At 40.5% G+C, this 19,476-nt stretch overlaps 1 protein-coding gene across 3 annotated transcripts in view; it reads left to right on the forward strand.

Annotated features, from left to right (window-relative positions):
* Nucleotides 1-211: 211 nt before the first annotated feature.
* The window catches only part of numbl (NUMB like endocytic adaptor protein), a 38,560-nt gene continuing 19,295 nt past the window's right edge, over nt 212-19,476 (forward strand). For 2 of the 3 annotated variants that reach the window (XM_042486645.1, XM_042486646.1), the window contains exons 1-2: nt 13,767-13,852; nt 16,186-16,336. In XM_042486645.1, the coding sequence (XP_042342579.1) occupies nt 13,767-13,852; nt 16,186-16,336 (237 nt within the window). Of the gene's footprint in view, nt 323-13,766; nt 13,853-16,185; nt 16,337-19,476 lie in introns of those variants that run through there. The other variant, XM_042486647.1, reaches the window with a different exon arrangement.

A 19,476-nucleotide genomic window follows, 5' to 3' on the forward strand; every position in this document is an offset into this window, starting at 1 on the left:
AGTTTGATTATGTTTGGGTGCATCACTGTGCATGTCTTTGCGAGTGTGTCAGAGCTCCTTTTTCCAAGTTAATCCCTTAAGAAGAGGTGTGGTTCTTTCTCGCTCCGCTCTGCGCTCCCTCTCCTCTCTGTCCCTCACTCCGAGCACAATATCATCACATGCTCTCTCGCTCCTCATCTTCTTCTTGTGCTGTTGTTGCTGTGGCCGCCAGTCTGAGGGAGTTCTTGCTCTCAGCCTGTCATCTCTGCATCTCCTCTCATCCGCTGTCATTGCTGTGTGACATGAGTTCTTGTGGCGAGATGGGGGAGGCCATCGAACTCAGGTGAGTCGAATGCAGAGCAGTAGGTGTGAACTGTGCGTGTTTGTTTGGGAACTGGCAGGTTATTTCCAACATGCACATGCGCTTTATGTGAATATGTGCATACGCTAATCCCTTTTTCTGCATTTCTGTGTGTGATTGTGCACCTGGGAGTATTTTGGTTTCAAAGTGGGTCGACTGTTACCGTAGCAGTCAGTACCTTGGGCTATTTTTCTCAGCCTCACCTCGTTTTCTGTCCATCAAGTTGACCCTGTTTCAACAAGGCACAAATGTGCAAGCTCTATAGAGGTCAACAGGAGATGTTGGGTTTTTGTGATAGTGATAGCTGTGGTTTGTTGTTGTTGTTGTTGTGTTATTGGCTTCGGTGGTATTTTCGGTCAGTGCCAAACTGATAATAGGTCTAGTCCAGCCTGTATCCACAGGGCTCATAGCGGCTAATAGCCTTAGCAGATGCATTAGCCCCCATGCCCATATGGAAGAGATTAAACCTGCTACATTGATACAAACGCTCACCAGTTTTTCTGTGTTAGATCCTCCATGTTTTTGTGTGCACGTATAGATATGAGTATGTTACACGATTGTGCAAGTACACCTGCCATGCATTTGTTTTACATAACCTTATAAGGTTTGTTTCCAAGTCTTGCCATGCTGAAAGGAAGGGGGACTGCTTCAAATTCAATGTTTCCTCTCCTTCCTTTCTCTGCCCTCACGATTAGATAATTTAGAAGGACAGCTCTCATGTGTGTTGCAGAAAAGAACGGCAAAGTGTGAGAACACTGTGGACGACAGAGACCGGTGTAACGAGTGAAATGAGGACAAATGAACAACAGCAAGACTGCGACTCAACAGGAGGGAGAAGATGAGAGGAGGGGTGTGAAAGTGAAAGTTGAGTTTGAGAAGTGAAGGGTGAAAAGTGCTGAAAAAAGTATGAGTGGAAGAAGTAGAGGAAAAGAAGATTCATTATGGATGCAGAGGAAGCAGATGATAAAATTAGGCTGAAGATTGTGTTACTTGGTTCATCATTACCTGGCCTTGTAAAATATCAAAAGTATTTTGCAGGTTTGTGCTGCTAACATTAGAGAAAATTCTTTTCAAAATGGGAAGAGAAAGAGTTTAAAAGAGGTAAGAGACATGAGGAAAAAAAAAGTCATAATAAAGCTAAAAAGAAGAAGACTTACATACGCAGAGAATTGAAAAAGCTTTGTTTGACTGCGAGTGTTCAGTGTTTATGAATGCAGGCTGCAGAGCCACACCAGGTCACTTGGCATTCTTCTCCGACCCAAGAGTCTGACGTACAATCTGCACAATTCAAGCTGGAGGGTGGGGTTGACAAGACATTGAGGAATTATAGCAGCAATAATAGTTTCGTCAGATGGGGAACATTTGAGTTGAGTGATTGTGTTTAAAGTCATTTTTTGTTGTTTTTTAGTTTTCTAAATAAAACTTGAATAACACAGAGTCTAGTAAAGTCCATAGTGTTCAACATGTGTTTTGTTTATGTCTGAAAAGTTTTGACAGTTGAGTTTTGGAGCATTGGTGTGAATTTCCTCGTGTGTGTTGCAGTAATGACTCCTAAAACCTGAAAATTAGTTAGCATTTTAGCACTCCTAGTTCCCTTGTGAGTTTTAATTAGATGCCTGAAATAAGGCCTGTGATAAACACAAGGTTAAAAGGTCACATTTTGTTTGTGGCTAAATGAGACTGCAGAGCGTCATCACGCTGAACCGCGCCAAACACGTCTCTACAGGCACGTTGTGGTGGTGATGTTGAACTCATGCGACCATAGTGTAGTTCATTTATTACTGAATGTTGACTTTTTACTTCTGGCGCTGGCAATTATACTTTAAAAAAATGATTGCAGTGGTGTTCATTTTAGAAGATTATCTTGCTGAACAAAAAGTGTGAGTATCAAAACTTTTGTTTGCCATGAAACTTATTTTTGCAATAATCCAAAATGTAATGGTAAAATCCTATAGAGGCTTTTTATTGAGGGTACATGGCAGTGTCAATGTCTGTGTTAGCCTACAAATAAATGCCATCCCTGCAGTAGTCTATAAACTTGAGTTATTCTATAATGTCCGTGGTTTGTGAGCCTCATCTCTGACCACAGAGATGAAACTGTGCTGTGCACTTTGCCATCATATGAGAGACATAATTCAAACGATAAGCCGGCCATCGGCACTATTATAGACTGACAGGAGGGGATACAAAGTGGGAACACAGCATGACAATATGATACTGGAGCATATCGACTAGACTGCTCCACTTCACGCCTGGCTGCACTGTGTTTAGATTAACTTCCACACACACATTCACACACACACACACACACACACACACACACACACTCTGCCCATCACACATTTGTGCAAACATGGGCATGCTTTAACATGGCTGCAGACACATACACATATGAGTGCATATACAGCTGGCATGGTCCCTGCCCTCTTCGCCTGCTGTTCCAAGGGCAGAGGGGGATTTGGATATTGTTCTCTTAATCTATCTCTCTTTGTATCTTGGAACATATTCAGACATACACACACAATCCCGTGCACACAGGTGTGGGCATATTCAAGCATTTTGTGCACAAATGCAATGCATGCAATGATGTTTAAAGGGACAAGAATATTTTTTCCTGCAAAAAAAGAGAGTGGCTGCAAGTTTTCTTGCAGAAACAAAGGCTACAACACACTCTCTCGCACACACACACAAACACATGCACACAGAAGCACAGTCTCCTCCAGGCTTAACTTGGGTGGGTGGGAATTGAAACAGTGGCAGGAGGGGCAGTGACACAGCACCGAGATTAGCCTGGAGGAAGAGGATAATAGGTGTGAGAGCTGTGTGTGCATGTGTGTTTGTGTCCTGGTGTTGAGGTGACAGTGCGTGTGTATATACATGTGTGATGGCACCAGCACATGCTCTCTCTCTCTCTGCAAAGCTAACACAGTATCACTTGAAGTTTCCCAGCTAAATCCTATTTTGCAGAAAAAGACTGGGAAGCAGATAATTTTAATTGCAGGATGTTTTCTCAGACTCCCGGCTTCTCCAGGCTGCCCTCCTCGGTCCTTTATTTGATTTGCGCCTGGAATTAGTGAGGCAGGAAGAGCAGGAACATGATGTGTGCACTGTATGAATTGTATGTACGTGTAGAAAATTAGGAAAGGCATCTGTGCTACTGTGTCTGAGCATGATATTGTGCGTTAGATGTGTGTGTCACTTTACTTCGCCATAGTCAAACCAGGACAAGAGTCAGCTCTAGAAACTTGTGCTGCTTCCTGGATCTATCCATCTTCACTGTGTAGACATCTCATTTCATTCCAAGCCTAAAGGTTATCTGAGGCTACATTCACATTACAGGGCTTAATGGGCTTAAAGTTGGAACAACAACAAAAAGATGTCACATTTGCAAAAAGTGAATGACATAGAGGTGTAAGCAACATCTGCAGAATAATCGCTATAGTAGGAAGATCTGATGATGCATAATAATTAGTCATCCTGTTTCATGGCTCTTTGAAGCAATGGAGGTTTGTTTTCGGGATAACAGGCTGTTGTACAATTTTGGCTTTTGGTTGATTGGCAGCTATTGCTTGTGGTTCTGTGGAGAGAGAGGTGTGTCCAGGTTCTACAGACCAAATTCTCATGACAACGCTGTCATGGCATGCAGGCAAGCTGTCCAAGCAAGAAAGTGTCTGGCAGTCAGGCCTTATTGGCTAAAAACTGGGGCAGCCTATTGCAGCAGCAGAATAGGAATGTTAAGTGGCCAAAAATGGAAAAGAAGTGCAATTTAAAAATCATTAATTCAACAACCAGGCTTCAATTAGCTTACTAAACCATCAGTTTGAAGTTAACATAAGAAAAATCACAAAACTTTCTAGTTTTGATGCAGCACTGAGGGACGGTCACCAAGCTGCTCTCCTCTTGTTCAGTTCAATGTCTGCTCGGTTAGCATGAGCTGAAACAGCGTCAGTGGGTCTCATCTGACACTGGGCCGTTAACATTCCCAAAAAACTCTGCTCGAATCTATTGTTAAACAAATTAATAACTGGTAGGTATGATTAGCTGTGTGTTGCCAACAGTTAGCCCTGTCATTGTGTGTATGTGCGTGTGGACTCTTACCAACCTTGTGGAGCTCACACTCCTACAGCAGCAGTCTCATGATAAACAGAGAGAAAGCAACAGCAGGGCAAGGAAAGCAATACGCTATCTGCAGCTCAACAATAAAAACATTTTTAAAAGAAAGAGAAATAAAATAGAAGAAATAAAAACAAATAAATGATCATCATGAACATCTGGCATTCTGTTTCTTGCCCTGATGTTGTGGTTTTGCAGTGTTTCTAGATTTAAGAAATTACTTTGTTGAATAGGCTAAAATGTTATCACAACTGACTGAAGTATTGAAGTTATCTAAATGACCAAAGCTGCAAAAATAAGACCCAAGATGGAAGCAGCTAAATGTCTCAATCATTCCCAAATAAGTATGAAACTGCCTCCTCCAAATGCGATTGTGAGTCACTTGTTGCAGACAGACTTTGATTTCAGAACAAAGAAGCAGTCACTGGACTGATCCTGGATCAGCAAGTTGAGTCACCACATCTTTCTCACACTCTGTCCACTTGTTGCTGTGATAATGCACTAAATTCCAACACTGCACTGCAGCCTGAGTCACAGAGGGCCTTTCAATCTCATTATGCAAGATGACCACCAGCCTGCACACACACTCAGACACTCAGACACACACTGACTATAATTACATTAGGGCAGCTTTCTGTAATGCTTCACTCTGCACAGACCCCCACTGAAAGATCATATTGCATTAGAGGGTCAGAGGAAGGACAGGATGTGTCTACCAGTCAATGTCAAGCTAATTGGCGTCTGTACATAACCATGACATTGTGACACACCACACACACACACACACACACACGGGCTCCGGTCCTTCTTTTCATCCATCTACCCTCTAATTTTTCTTGTAGACACTGATGAGAAACCATAGCTCATAAAATACAACACAATCAATATGACCAACCTGGTGGGTGGGACGGAGCCAGTGGCAGTAAAATAAAACATAAATCACGTCTGTTCGTCGCCACCAGAGAATGTTACCAATCTTTGATTAGAAATTGAGTCACAGTTGGAAATGAATTTAATAAAGTCACATTTCCAACAGTTCTTGTTTGCTGATGAAGAAATAATTGAGTTCATGATGGTTTGCTGGAGTCGCTGATGCATGTCTTCCAAGTTTCTTAGCACCCTGGCCTCAGTTGTGTCAAATTTTGGTCACATTTGCAACCTCATGCTGAGTCAAATGTAGCGAGAAATGACTTTTCAGTGCTATTTCCTCACATGAGAATCAAAATAAATTAAGTTTCTTAGTGCCTGTGTGCTCAATCATTTGCTGACAATAAATTTAGACACAGACAGTAAGTGTATCTCTTCTTCTAGACATATTTTTAGCTTCTAATACTTTTAGAAAATAATAACCCTACACACAGTACAGGAAACACTTGGGAATCTAACTGTGAGCAGAAAAAATTGACCTCCTAAATAATGAATTTTACAGTATAGAAAATCATTCAAGGACATAACACTGTTATATATTATATGCTGTGATATGAACAGAATTGAGTGCATTACAAATGACTATAGATTGTTGACTGGTTCTGAATTTCGATGACAGAAATATGTGAACTCACAGACCCCTTTTTTTATAAAGTGAACTTGCTTTATGGATCGAGATAAGGCTTGTGTGTATGTGTGTGTGTATGTGTGTGTGTGTGTGTGTAGGAGACAGACAGGGACAGACTGACAGAGACAATAGTCACAGTAGGTGTCAGGCTGATGGTTAAACACATGGCTCTGCCTCAGCTGTCACTGTACATCAGGGCGTACACGCTCACACACATTCCTAATCCTGACAGAAAGGAGCATTACTGATGCAATACGGCCGCGTTTGCCTCCTCACTTACAGAAAAGTATGCCTCACAAGCCGCCTACACGCTGTACCGCATACAGCTCTCCACTGATCTTTATGCTGCGTCTTTATGTTTGCTCACTGTTGCCGCTGCACCCAAGGGCATTTACGTTTCATATGGCAGCACAAATACATTGCTGCTTTTATGACTCTGTTCCTGCTGCAGTGACTGAATGATTGGCAGGATTGTCTTGTTTTCCAGTTGTGATATTGATGTGGAAATTTTCATCACACCACCCGTCCAGTCTGATTTGGTTGAGTAGCCATCTGACGATCAGCAGCAGTTACAGACCACAGCTGTGTTTTGATGTTATTTTATGTAGGACGCAATGCTCTGTACTTTTAGGATTTAAATAAGTTTCAGGAATTTGACTAAATTTAAATGAAGTTGTTGGAAGGCTTATTATGGTAGAACTGAGCTGTTTCCCTCTGTTTTTTTTAGTTGTTGTGCTAAACTAGGCTAAAAAATAACCCTGCAACCTCTGTACCGAAAGGCAGATGTATGTTTATGTCTCTCAGATCTCTGAATGCTAAAATGCTTAAAACACAACATTTAAAAATAATCTTTCAGAGCTGTGTCAAAAGTGTTTTTACATTGCTGGATTATTATTTAACCAATAATGAAATATTCAGCACTACAAGGGCTGCTTGAAGCTGTCTCATCTATTTTTCATTGTTCTGGGATTTCAATAACAGGACATTTGCAAATGTTTTTGCTTTTTAAATGAAGTAAAGTCTTTGGTGAGTCTTGTGTTTCGAATAAGGCGAGTCTCACAGTATTGACTGACTCAAGTCAAAGCTTCAAGAATATTCCTCTGCTGAATGCTGATTCAGTTGATATTAATATCATTATTTCCTCTTAACCACCAATAAAAAAGGTATGTGGTCTCATTTCATAATGAATTGTGCATGTGTTTTATATGAAAATCTGTGTATGTTTTAGTTGTTGTGCTGGGGTGCAGTCTGCCTGCCCAAAAATACCTTATAGTTATTTATTTATAGTTATTTTCAGGAAGGAAGAGCTTAGAGGAGTGTGTAGCTTGCTCTCCGTCCGTCACTCTCTCACACCCATACACACTCCTGCACAGCCTTATAAACCGCTGCGATGAATAAGGCCATCCTGTCCTGGGTCAGCCTTCAGTCTAAACACAAGTGCCCTGGTTTATCTCCGCCACGTCGCACTCCTTTATTTTTTTAATCACACACACAAACACAGACCACCTGTCACTTGTTGTGTGTGTGTGTGTGTGTGTGTGTAAAAGATAGAGAAAAAAGAAGAGGGAGTTTTGGATGATAGTAAGAGTCCCTGTCTCTATTCGGGTCACACAGTGTCAGTCGAAGTCTGCAGGGCCCAGAAACTGGGTCAGTTTTCTGTTTGTGTGTGTGTGTGTGTGTGTGTGTGTCAGCATAATGTGGCTGTGTCTAATGTGTTTCTGATTTAATTCTATTAACTACACGTTTGCATATTGTCCTTTATTAGCTCAGAGATGAATCACCATTGAAGTGACATTTAAAGCTGGTCTTAAAAATGAGTGGGGGAGGACCTTTGTGTGTGTCTTTTTATTTGAGGGCACACACTTTTGTTGTAAAATTATCTATAACAAAGCCGATGAAGCTAAAAAGAGGAGAAAAAGTGAACTGAATATATTATAGAAAATAATAACCCAGCGAAAGCCACAGATAAACCATTTTGGGTGGCCAAGTTGTAAAAAATGCTTTTGGCCGATATTTATCCGGTCTCATGATTCTTTTCACTAAGACGTGGTAGTACTAGTATCAAGTCTACAGTTGTAAATGTCACTGTCAGGTTTTAATAAATGGATTTTTCTTTTCCACAAAGAAAGTGCTCAAACAGTCAAACTAGTCCAAGAGAGTTTTTAGCAAGCTGGCATCCTCAAGCATCTTACCTAAAAAAAGAATTCATAAATGTTTGGGAGGCATTTTTCTACTTTTAACGTGCACAGGATTCCAGACACTGAATTCCTTAATTTGGAAATAAGGCCTTAATTGGTATCAAACTGTCTAAAATCAATTTTTAAAAAGTCTTACATGGGAAGTAGGATTTTATGAACATTTTTATTTCTTTTCTGCGGTTGCATCGTAAAATCGCAAAAGAATTGGTCATAGCATTTTTCAAAATATGTTACTCAGTGCCTGTCGCATTCATATCACGCAGATCAGGATAGAGAACAAACGACACTCATATTCCTTTAACGCATCCAATCAAATGGCAATGGGATGATGACCTCTTTACAAAGCAAACCAAACATACTTTTATGGTAACATGATATGTTGATTGTTATCCATTCGTTCCACTCTAGAAAGTAAGAAACAAATCAGCATTTAAGGTAGATCATCTAACATCTTTTCACCAAAAAAGTCAAGTTTCATGTTACAGTAACCATAATGCCAAAACTGTCCCTTTCCCTAAATCATTGATTCAGTTCATGTAGTTTTAGATTTTGATTAATGTAGATTTTGTCCTACATTTAATTCTGAGTAGCAAGGAGAGAGTGTGAGGAGAGAGGAGAAATAGTTGGAATATAACTTGCAAAAAAAGTCCTTAGCTGCCGCTCAACTTTTATGGCATTAGTGCGCACCAAATGTTCTTGTTAATGGCTTTCAGTTGATCTCTAAATGTTGAGTTAATGATAAAGTAACAAAGCACTTGCTACAACTTGTAAAACCTTTCTGAATGTTGCTTTAGTATAAAACCGTCATGTGTCTCTTGCGACTGTTCTCAGGTTTCTATTGCGCTGGATTTTTTTTTTGATGATTGATGACTGCTTCTTATTTTGTTTACTTTTTCGACATCATTACAAAAAAAACATTGCAGAAAGAAGAAGTTTGAAATGATTGTTGTTTGGAAAGTGTGGAGCAGGCGTCACAAATTCAGTGTCATGGCCGCAAAGGTAGTGATGTGTCTTTATTATGTAAAAACAACAAGACACACCACAGTGTTTCTCTGTCTTCTGTATGGAACAAAAACTCTCCGGGATTTTGCTGCTAAATGTGTTTATGTCTGTCAGATGGTTGTATGAAATGGTTTAAATAAACAAGCCATAAAGCTGCATCCTGAAACAGAACAACAAGCACTTTGCACTGTAGATGTAGTAATACTGACCTTTGATGCTTTTTACTTCCACTATAACTTTAAATGTACTCAGTCCGTCTCACTCAGTGTTTTCACGAAACACACCAGCTGCTCAGCTGATCGCTCACAACTTCATTTAAAACTGAACAGAGAGAAGAAAACCGAGAGGTACATCGTGTCCGTATACAGTGGTCAGCTCAGTGACTAAGCCGAGACAATCCTCTGCGCTCGCACACATGCACACACACACACACACACACACACCACAAACACGCACATACACCACACACACACACACACACACACACACACACACACACTTGGACTCCGCCTTTCGCTGTCCCCCCCTTGTCTCTCCGGAGCTCCACAGATGTATGGCTTCCCGTAATCCGTAACGCAAGGTGGCACTGACCCATTTTGGGTGTTTGTGTGGTGTGTGTGTGTGTGTGTGTGTGTGAGTGGCAACATCACTCCTCCTCCTCCTCCTCCATCTCCCTCCCTGTACGAGGTGAGTTTTCTGAGCATCTGGTTGAGAAGAAGTGTGAGGGAGGAGTGTGTCCCGTTTTGCCAAAATCTCTGAGCCGCTGTTGAACACAGAACATCTGGATCAGGGAGGTACAGTGTGTGTGTGTGTGTGTGTGTGTGTGTGTGTGTGTGTGTGTGTGTGTGTGTGTGTGTGTGTGTGTGTGTGTGTCAAAAAATGTGACTACGTGAGTGTGTGTGAAAAAGAGGGAGAGTGCCAAAGATATCAATCAGGCGCACATCTGGCAATGCACGAAACACAGCTGGACACACATGAGTTCATGCAGTCATAACACAGATTATGTGCAGCGAGGTGACACACACACACACACACAAAGATGAACGCAGGATGACAATAATATTAACTTTCTAAAACTTGAAAACTGATATTTCATGCACATGCAAACACACACACACACACACACACACACACACACACACACATTGTTAATTACAATTGTCCAGATCTACTAACAGTTAAAACACCAACTTTACAAGCTGGAGCAAAATGTTGAAATATTTTCCTCCACATTTTATTAGTCTGCAAGCGTAGGCGAACCTTTCTCGCGAAATTCATCCCTGTGAAACCCATTTCCTCACATCGCCAGGGCTGCAGACATTTAGCTCCGGGATCCATTTTCGCATCCGTCGTTGACGTCTTTAGCACAAGAGCAGAGAAAAGGGGAGACCTGGAGCATAAACACCAGCGAAGAACAAGAATAGGGAGGAAAGGAAGCCGCGATGAAGGGAGGTCACCCTGGGTGAACGGACTTGAAAGTCTACGACGTAACATCATCGTAAGTCGTCTCTCCTGCCATCTCCTCTGCAACAATGCATTCCAGATGGCTGCTAACTCAAACATTGGACGCGAAACAACTATGTGTTTTCTGGCACCAGGCCTCCTGTTTTGTGTAGTCTGCTCTGAAGTGCTTATAAGTTTTGCGTGGGTTTATGACGAGAGCGGGGACTACATTTGTGAAGCTGATTTATAGATTTATTGTGATGTTTTCCGTCCTTGCCTGCCTGCCAGCCCACCCCCTCTGTCTGTCTCTTGTCTTTTTTTTTTTGCTCGTGCAGATGGTTCTTGTTGTGCATGGTGAGGTCACAGCTATGCAAGGCCTTCATGTGTTGCATGCTGGGTAATGTCTCCACCCTAATGCGTCTCTCCATCAAAAAGGGTTTACTACCAGATTTCAGTTCATGTCACACTGTGCTGCTCAGCAAGAGAAGGACTGAAAACTAGTTTTCACTTGTGTTCTCGCTGCAGTCTGGTGTAGGTCATTTTTCTGTCCTCCCACCATGACGGACTTTATGTCGTCCGTGGAAGTGAAACACTTTCCACAGTTGTCCTCCATGTTCTCAGCTGAATATAATTTCGAATTAATTTCTTTCTTCTATAAAGGAATAGTCTGACATTTTGGAAGATACACGTATTTTCTTTCTAGTAGAGTGAGATGAGAAGTTTGATACCAGTTTTACATCCGAATCTCTGTCTAGTAGTTGTGAAGCTACAGCAGCAAGTTAGCTTACAACATTTTTTATAAGTCTTATCTTTGTAAAAAAAATGTAAAAATGTATTAAAAAAACCCATTTGCAATCTTATTGCTAAATTTTGCTTTATGACGTAGATTTATCCCTTTAAAACCTGGACCATCGTGACACCTTTCACAGGCATTTTGTTCTCTGAAACCTGAGAAAATTGGTTTGATTTCTTTCAAAATACAGAAAAAAACACAATGAGCAACATGGCAAGAGATATTCCGTACACTGCCAAAAAAAACGGAGAAAATGTCCAGAAAACTGTAATTCTCTTTATGATGTATTTAAAACTTTGCTGTAGAATGAAATGAATTAATGAAATGAAATAATTTTAATAATAAAAAAACAATAACAACACATATTTATGCATTTTCTTGAGGTTATTTCGTTTTTTTTTTTTGCTGTTTGTATGTTAGTTTTTTTACTTTACTCCCCCCCTCCTCTTATCCAGTAGTTTTCTTGTAACGTCTTATTAATCTCTTGCTAATTTTTGGGCCATTTCTTATTAAGTTTGCTCGTTGCCCTTTGACTTTTTTCTTTACCAAGCTAATTTGCTCACATCTTAAAGTTAATATTAGGTCTCATTTTTGCCATATGTTTTTTCTATTCAATACATTATATTAGCCCAGTGCATACATTTATGATAATGTTCATGTTGTTTTTTCTGTTTCTTTCTGTCCTCATAGTTTTACTCTTCCTAGTCAGCTGGCTCATTAATCTTCGTGTCAAACCACATAACCCCATTTATTTCCATTTAATTAAAGCAGGATGACTGATGACTGTGGGACAGGATAATTGGGTGTGTCACAATATTAATATTCTCACCTCATTGCTTCTTCCCCCTTCTTCATCATTTCACTCTTCAGCTTATTTTCTTTGTGTATTCACTCATTCCAGTACATCATTGAAACTATATAATATCTACATTAAGTAAAGCATTTAAACCCATTCATCCAAGCTGTTGTTGTTATAGCCTCGTGATATTTGTCTATTAATAGTATTTAATTTTTATTTGCATTTTAAGAAATTATATGACAGTAATACTGGAGTTACAAATCAATAAAGAGAGAAAATGGGATGTTAATAAAAAACAGAAAGATAAATATTTAAAACAAATGATTTAATAGTAATAATGATAATAAGAATAAAGAGTGTAAACGATAATTAGATTTTCTCAGAATGGATGTCAGTGGATCATCTGAGTTATCTATTGATTTATTTTTTTAAAAAATTATTATTATTTTATGCCCTCAACGTCAATTTTACCATTAAACATTAAACACAGTATTGAATATTGATAATTTTAAGTGATTGTATCAAAGTTTGAAATCCAATATTGTGACAACAGTACTCACTGGTGAAAATATGAAAGTCTGTTGTGTTTTAAAGTGTATAAGATAATTAGATTTTCTCAAAATTGATGTCAGTGGATCATCTGAGTTTGTTAAAATAATGGTAAAGGTTCTTTTTCTGCTGTTACTGCATGTTATCAGTATAAAGTGGATTTCTTTTCTTTGATATTGCTGATTTGTTGGTCTTTCTTTCTTCCTTTCCTTACCCTCCTGGTCTTTTGGCCTGTTAAACTTTGCTGTCAAACCACACACACCCACACATTTCCATTGCTTTACAGCAATAATTTTCTCACCTCATTTCTTCTTTCCTCCACTTCTTCCAGTCAGTTTTCACTTGTCTCCGTACTCTCAGCTCACATCACTTCATTGCTCTGCCTCTCCCCTGCGGCCTGGCATCAGATGATTATCCGCTCACTCGTCCTCCTCTCCTGCTGTCCCAAACCATATGAGGGCAGTTACAGGGCATCCTGTATTCCCCAACCAGTGCCTCCTTTTCCCCCCATCCTGTCCCTTATACTGTAAACCCCCGCCCCACTCCGCCTCCCTTGTGGAGTATTACGCACCAGCTAGTTCACACCTGCTGCCAGTCAGGTGCCAGTCACTTGGCGTTTTGCCCAGAAATGACTGGCACAGGCCTGGACATGTGTGCACATCGAGCTGCAGAGGGGTGTGTGTTTTTATATGTGTGTGCTTGGCAGAGGACGCATGCCACACATGCCAGAAATGAGCAAAGCCACACAGGCTGCTTCATTGGAATACTCGTCATTTCACAAACACCGGTGTGTGTGTGTTAGATGCACGGGAGCGTCTAATTACACACCCTTCCCGCACGCCTGCAGTATTACCAGCAACATATCAGTGATTATGAGAAGTGATGTGTCCTCGGTGTGTGTGTGTATATATATTTGCTGTGTGAGGCTGAGCAGAGAGGATTTCTTCACTTCAGTATACACACTCTGCTTACAGATGGACTTCACATTTCTTCACTGTAATATTTGTGTGGTTTCACGCCCTGTTTTAGCCAGGATGCCGACTCATGGGGCGAGCAGATGGTAAGAAAATGAGTATAGTAAGTATGTTTTTTTAGAGGGACACAGAGAAACGTCTCACATCCTTTTACAGTTGTTATTTTGTATCATAACGCATGGCTCTTGATTCTGTGAGGCTTCCAGGTGTGTCTCTTATCAGACCAGAAAAAACACTTTAAAGGGATAGTTCTGATTTTTTTGATTTGGGGTTGTATGGGGTACTTATCCATAGACAGAATATTACATGCAGTAGAAGTCTGTCAGCATGCCCCCAGTTTGGGAGGACAACACGTTTTCACTCCAGAGTTTTCACATGGTGATGGTCAATCAGTGACCTTCCACATCATCCTATGAAGTTTTTGGGTATTTATGTGGTATAAGGAGTGTGAATGTGCTTGCAGGGCTGGTGGATGGGGAGGTAGATGGGGCCCATGAACAACTGACTTTCGTGCGGGTGTCCGGAGTTCACGTCCCGTGTGGATGCGTGTGTGTGTGTTTTTTCTGCACCTTACCATGTGTCTTTTTTGCCCAAACCATCCGTGACTTTGGTGCCTAATCCCAACCATTGTGACAGTTTGCGCTGTTGTGTGAACATAGGGACCGTGCTGCGTCATCCCACCACGTGGATTTGTTGACATCTCTGTAGCATCTTAGGCTGACACGGCAAGGATACCTAAAACGTCGTTGACGTGGAAGGTCACTGACCAACAGTCAGTTTAGCATGCATTTAACCCTTTGAAACCTCAGCAAATTGTCTTGATTTCTTCAAAGAGATGAGAAACTTTGCAAGAAATGGCCCAAAAATTTGCAAGAAATTAGTAACAAAAATATATGCAATTACCAGAAAATAACAAACAAACAAAATTAATAAATAAAAAAAATAAAATGACCTCAAGAAATTTAACATTACAGTAATTTCTGTACTTTAATTTTAAATATATAATTATGACAATTACAAAAACAGTTTTCAGGACATTTATCCATCATTTTTTGATAATATATAATAATCCATTAATAGTAACCTTTTTACAGTTTTTTTTGCCATTGCAGGTCACTTCTTACCAAGTTGCTCATTATTTTTTCCACAATTTTTTAAAGAAATCAAACCAATTTTCTCAGATCTAGGAGGTTTAAATGTCATTAAAAGTCGTCCGAACTCAGCATAAGAAAACTGATATCAATCCTGGTGTTAAAGGGTTAAACTGATGCTGATTTTTTTAGGTGGGGCTTTTTTTTATGAGGCTTAAATCCATTTTGTTGCTGACTTCTCTGCTCGATTGCCTGGCTTCTCTTTTAGACTCCAGTCTGCTTCTCCAAATCTGGGATGTGCGACTGACATCTACTGTATGTAATATGCTCTATGAAGTACCCCATATAACCCCAGCTAAAAAAAAAAACAAAACAAAAAAACAAAACTGAACTATTCCTTTATATGTAAAGTAGTGACATAAAAGAAACTAGTCTGAATGGAGTGTACTCAGGAAAAAACAGCAGGAAACGGTAAAGTCGAATTTAACACTTTGAACACTTTTAACAGGGAGCAGGTGATGCATTTAATTCAGTCTTGACGGAGAAGAAAGATGCATGCGAGGAGAGGTGTTTTTATTGTACTCCCGACCCTCTGCTGAGGGTGGATGTGACTGTGGAGGAATGAAAACAGTAATTATCATTTTTAAGCAGGTCATGTTTTGATGGCGTCACGTTTCATTGTGCTGGGAAAATTAGCATCGCTTAACAGGCCAGCGGGCTGAATGGTCTAATTAAGCAGCGCAGGGAGGATTGTGTGTGCTCAGAGAAGGATTGGAGTATGTGCACGTGCATGTGCACGTGCGTGTGTATGTGTTGATCAGTCTTTGCTCTGCGTTCTTTATATTTCTTGGGGAGATGAAAGCACACCCTATGCTTTGTGCTCATTAGCGTTAACGCTCTACCTGTGTGATTTGTACAGGCCGTCTCTGAATGGAGAATCAATGGAGCGTCGTGGAGGGAAGCGTTCTCGATGCTAATGCACACGCTGCCTTGTTAGGGATGATTGCTGCATAATGAGCTTGAGCTAATCAATGAAATTCATCCCACTTCACTCATAATCCAGCATGAAACACAGGACCGCAGTTTCCGTTCAAAACTCTCCAGCAGCATTTCTTTAAATTATAGTTTGTTGCATTTAATTAGCTTTTAATTAGTTGTACTGTTGAATTGACATTAAATGAATGTTGTGTTTTTGTGTGTGTTAAAAGGAGTCAGTTGGTCGTAATAATTGTTGTTTCTTCAGTGTTTTTAAAGCTCTTGAGCAAATTTCAGACCTAACATGCAGCTGTGCTAGGCAACTAAACCACTGTCTCTTCCCGCATCCGCAGTACCAGGGAGCACGTGACCCCGGAGATGAACAAGCTTCGTCAGAGCCTGAGGAGGAAGAAGCCCACCTACGTGCCAGAGGCCAGCAGACCGCATCAGTGGCAGGCTGACGAGGAGGCTGTGCGTAAGGGCAAATGTAACTTCCCTGTTCGGGTGAGTAAGCAACACTTCAGGTCCTTTCTTAACTGGTGTAATGTAACAGTCATATTTCAATGTCCTTTTTTTTTTACCAGAGGGGATGTTTTACTGTAAACCACAATAACCATACCAGCATCATTAAGATTTGCCGGTAACAAGTGATCACATTCTGTAAATGAAAGAGTATGTATATACAATAAATATGTATATAGGTATGACAGGATGTAACTCTTAAAATGTCGCAAAGTCATGAATGTAATCTCAGAGGAACTGCTCTGCGTATACAGTGACATGAACCTCAGCTAAATAAATCAAACACAAAAGGGCAAGGGAAAGTTTTCTGGGTTGTGGCTGAGACCACAGTACATTCATCACACCTCGTGCCGGTGCATCCTGTTTAAGGACACCCAACAAGAATAGGTGAACTGACTTTTTTTATTTAGCAATTTATCCTTGAACACCACAGAGAAAGAGTAAACCCTGCTTCTGCACAAAGCTGCCTAAGTCGTCTATATAAACATAAATGTTATTTAACCTTTATTTAACCAGAATAAAACTCTTTAGAAAACTCTAAACTCAAGAGTGTCGAGGCCAAGACAGGCAGCAACAAAATGCACAGACAGACGACATGGAACAAAAATACAAAATCAAAATATACAACCAAAACAACAGAAGTCCTGGAACAGCGCTTTGAAACAGCCTGGAGGAACCAGTGAATGCAGCATTAAGTCTTTCTGCAGAAGATTCCACATATATGGAGCTTCATATATAACAGCTCTGTAGGGGAATATACGCAGAATTGACACTGATCATACACACTTGACAAAGTTTGGTGCATTTGATGTCAATACATAAAATGACCCAACAGTAAGTAAGTCTGTGGAAAAAGAAAAACACTGACCTTGTGTATTGGCTGCACAGTCAAACGACATGTCATTTTCATTTCAACAAGATTAAAGGCCATTTGATTATAGAAACCATGTGGTAATTAGAGTGCCTTTGAGCAAAGCAAAGACTCGTAGCTTACAGCTGCGTGCCTCATTTGCAATCAGTAAATAAATAAATAAATAAGAGGTATTATTGATGGCCCAATTTACTGATAACCAGCTTCAGTCAGGGTTTGCTGTGTGCCAAAGTGATTTGTTGAAAGGCTGGAGAAACAATGACGGTCAGAGATGGAGGACAGAGATGGAGGACAGAGATGGAGGACAGAGATGGAGGACAGAGACGGAGGAATGACATCGAGGTGGGGTTGTAGATTAAAGAGACCACCAGATATGACAGGGAGAGGAATGAGGGCACGCGGAGGGGACGGAGACATTGTGAGATATGAAATGAGAGAGCCAGAGAGATATAGAACTGGATAAGAGGGACGAGAAGACAGAAAAGCTGCAGACTGAAAAGAAAAACCAGAAGCAAAAGGAAAATGTAGGGAGAGAATGATAACAAAGGCGGAGAAGAGTGTAAAGAAAAGGCAGTGTGAGTCGCAAGCTAATGGAAAATGGTCCTGATGGTAATGCTTCACAGAGTTTGTGATGAGATGGGCAGCGGAGTGGAGCTGGGAGGGGTGGTAGCACTAAGAAACCTCTCAGGCCCTTTATAGTGGCTTTTCTTTCCTCCTCGTTCCCCTGTTCATCTTGTGTTTCTCACATCTCTGATTTCTCTCTGTTTTCACTCCAAATGTATTCACAAGTCATGCGCTATTAGTGCATATAGGAGAGCTGCTCAGCTGTACCAGAGGAATGAAAGCTAATTCTCAAAAACGTTGACTTATAGAAAAGCAGAGAGTTTGTAAAATTTTAAAAAGAGAGCCTTCTGGAAAGTTTACCATTTGAGGCAAATATTACGTGTCCTTAATTAATCACTTTTTGTTGCACAGGACAACTTCCTGTGGATATGAAAAGTATACAGTAGATAGGAGGAGGTTGCTCCTTTCATTTGTTTATTTGATTATTATAAGGATCTCCATTATCTGACTCCTAGGCAACAAGCAAGTCTTCCTTGTACTTATATGTGGCCTTCATCTGCATATTTGCTAAACTTTTTATTTTCTTTACCACTGTGACATCTGTCGCATCTAGTAAGCTAATGTGACACTTGAAATAAAAGTGAGAATCAGCAGCTGGTAGCGGTCATAACACAAACCCAGAGGAAAGTAAAGTTAAAAAAAACCAAGGACCACTGACAAAGCAAATTTGACGTGTTGGGAGTAAGACTATGTTGGTGAAACAAAGTTTATTACAGTTCCTGATATCCCGTTGGAAACTGATGCAGGCATGGAGGTCATTTAGTTTATTGTCAGGTGCTCAATGACTGGCAGGATGCTAGTTTGGTAGAAAGATGTGCTCAGGATAACAGCCGCTGTTTGATTCCTCTGCACTTGCCAAGGTGCGATGCAAAAACTCTCTAAAAAATTATAAATGAGTTGCTCATGTCACCAAAGCATTGATAATAGAGCTTGGTATTTGCAGTATTCATGAAACAGACTGAAAGATGCAGTAATGATGTGAGCTGTCTTACCTCAAGATATTAAAAAAAAAAAAAAAATTCCCTTATCTGCCTCTGGCCAAAGCCGCCTTACTAAAATCCAGGTCTGTGACCAAATCACTGGATGCTGATTGCTAATTATGCTCTGTAAACATTTTCCCACCATTGCTTTTGTAATTTGTACCATTTATGCAACACAAATAACTTCTCATGTTGATCTCTTCATAAGCTCTCAGTCATTAATCTCTGTTTGTTTTATGCCCCCAGCATGTGTGTATCTAATGATGGCTCTGAAAACTGTTTACTTGTGTTCTGTGAGCTCAAAACAGGCAACTTTTTTTCATCATTTTAAAAAAACCTCATTCTTAAATCTGCCACGCGTATTATTTACAACAGGTATTTTAGTTCGGGGACCAATCTCCCCAAAACTGTCCTGTCCTCCTCTTCTCCTCTTGCCTCACTGCTTGGCTCCTGACTGGAGCAGAGCTGCGGGGAGCTTTAATTGTGTCCCTGTGGGCTCTCCGTACACCGCAGAGCAGAACACCAGAGAGACAACAAAAGCGGATGTGAGGCTGTAAATTTCTACAGTTCTCTCTCTCCTGTTTTTATTACCAGCATCAACATGCGTCTGTAAATCCAGTATCAGTGCCTATTAGCTGCTTGCTTGT

The sequence above is a fragment of the Plectropomus leopardus genome, chromosome 5 (assembly GCF_008729295.1).
Source record: "Plectropomus leopardus isolate mb chromosome 5, YSFRI_Pleo_2.0, whole genome shotgun sequence".
Classification (NCBI taxonomy): domain Eukaryota; kingdom Metazoa; phylum Chordata; class Actinopteri; order Perciformes; family Serranidae; genus Plectropomus; species Plectropomus leopardus.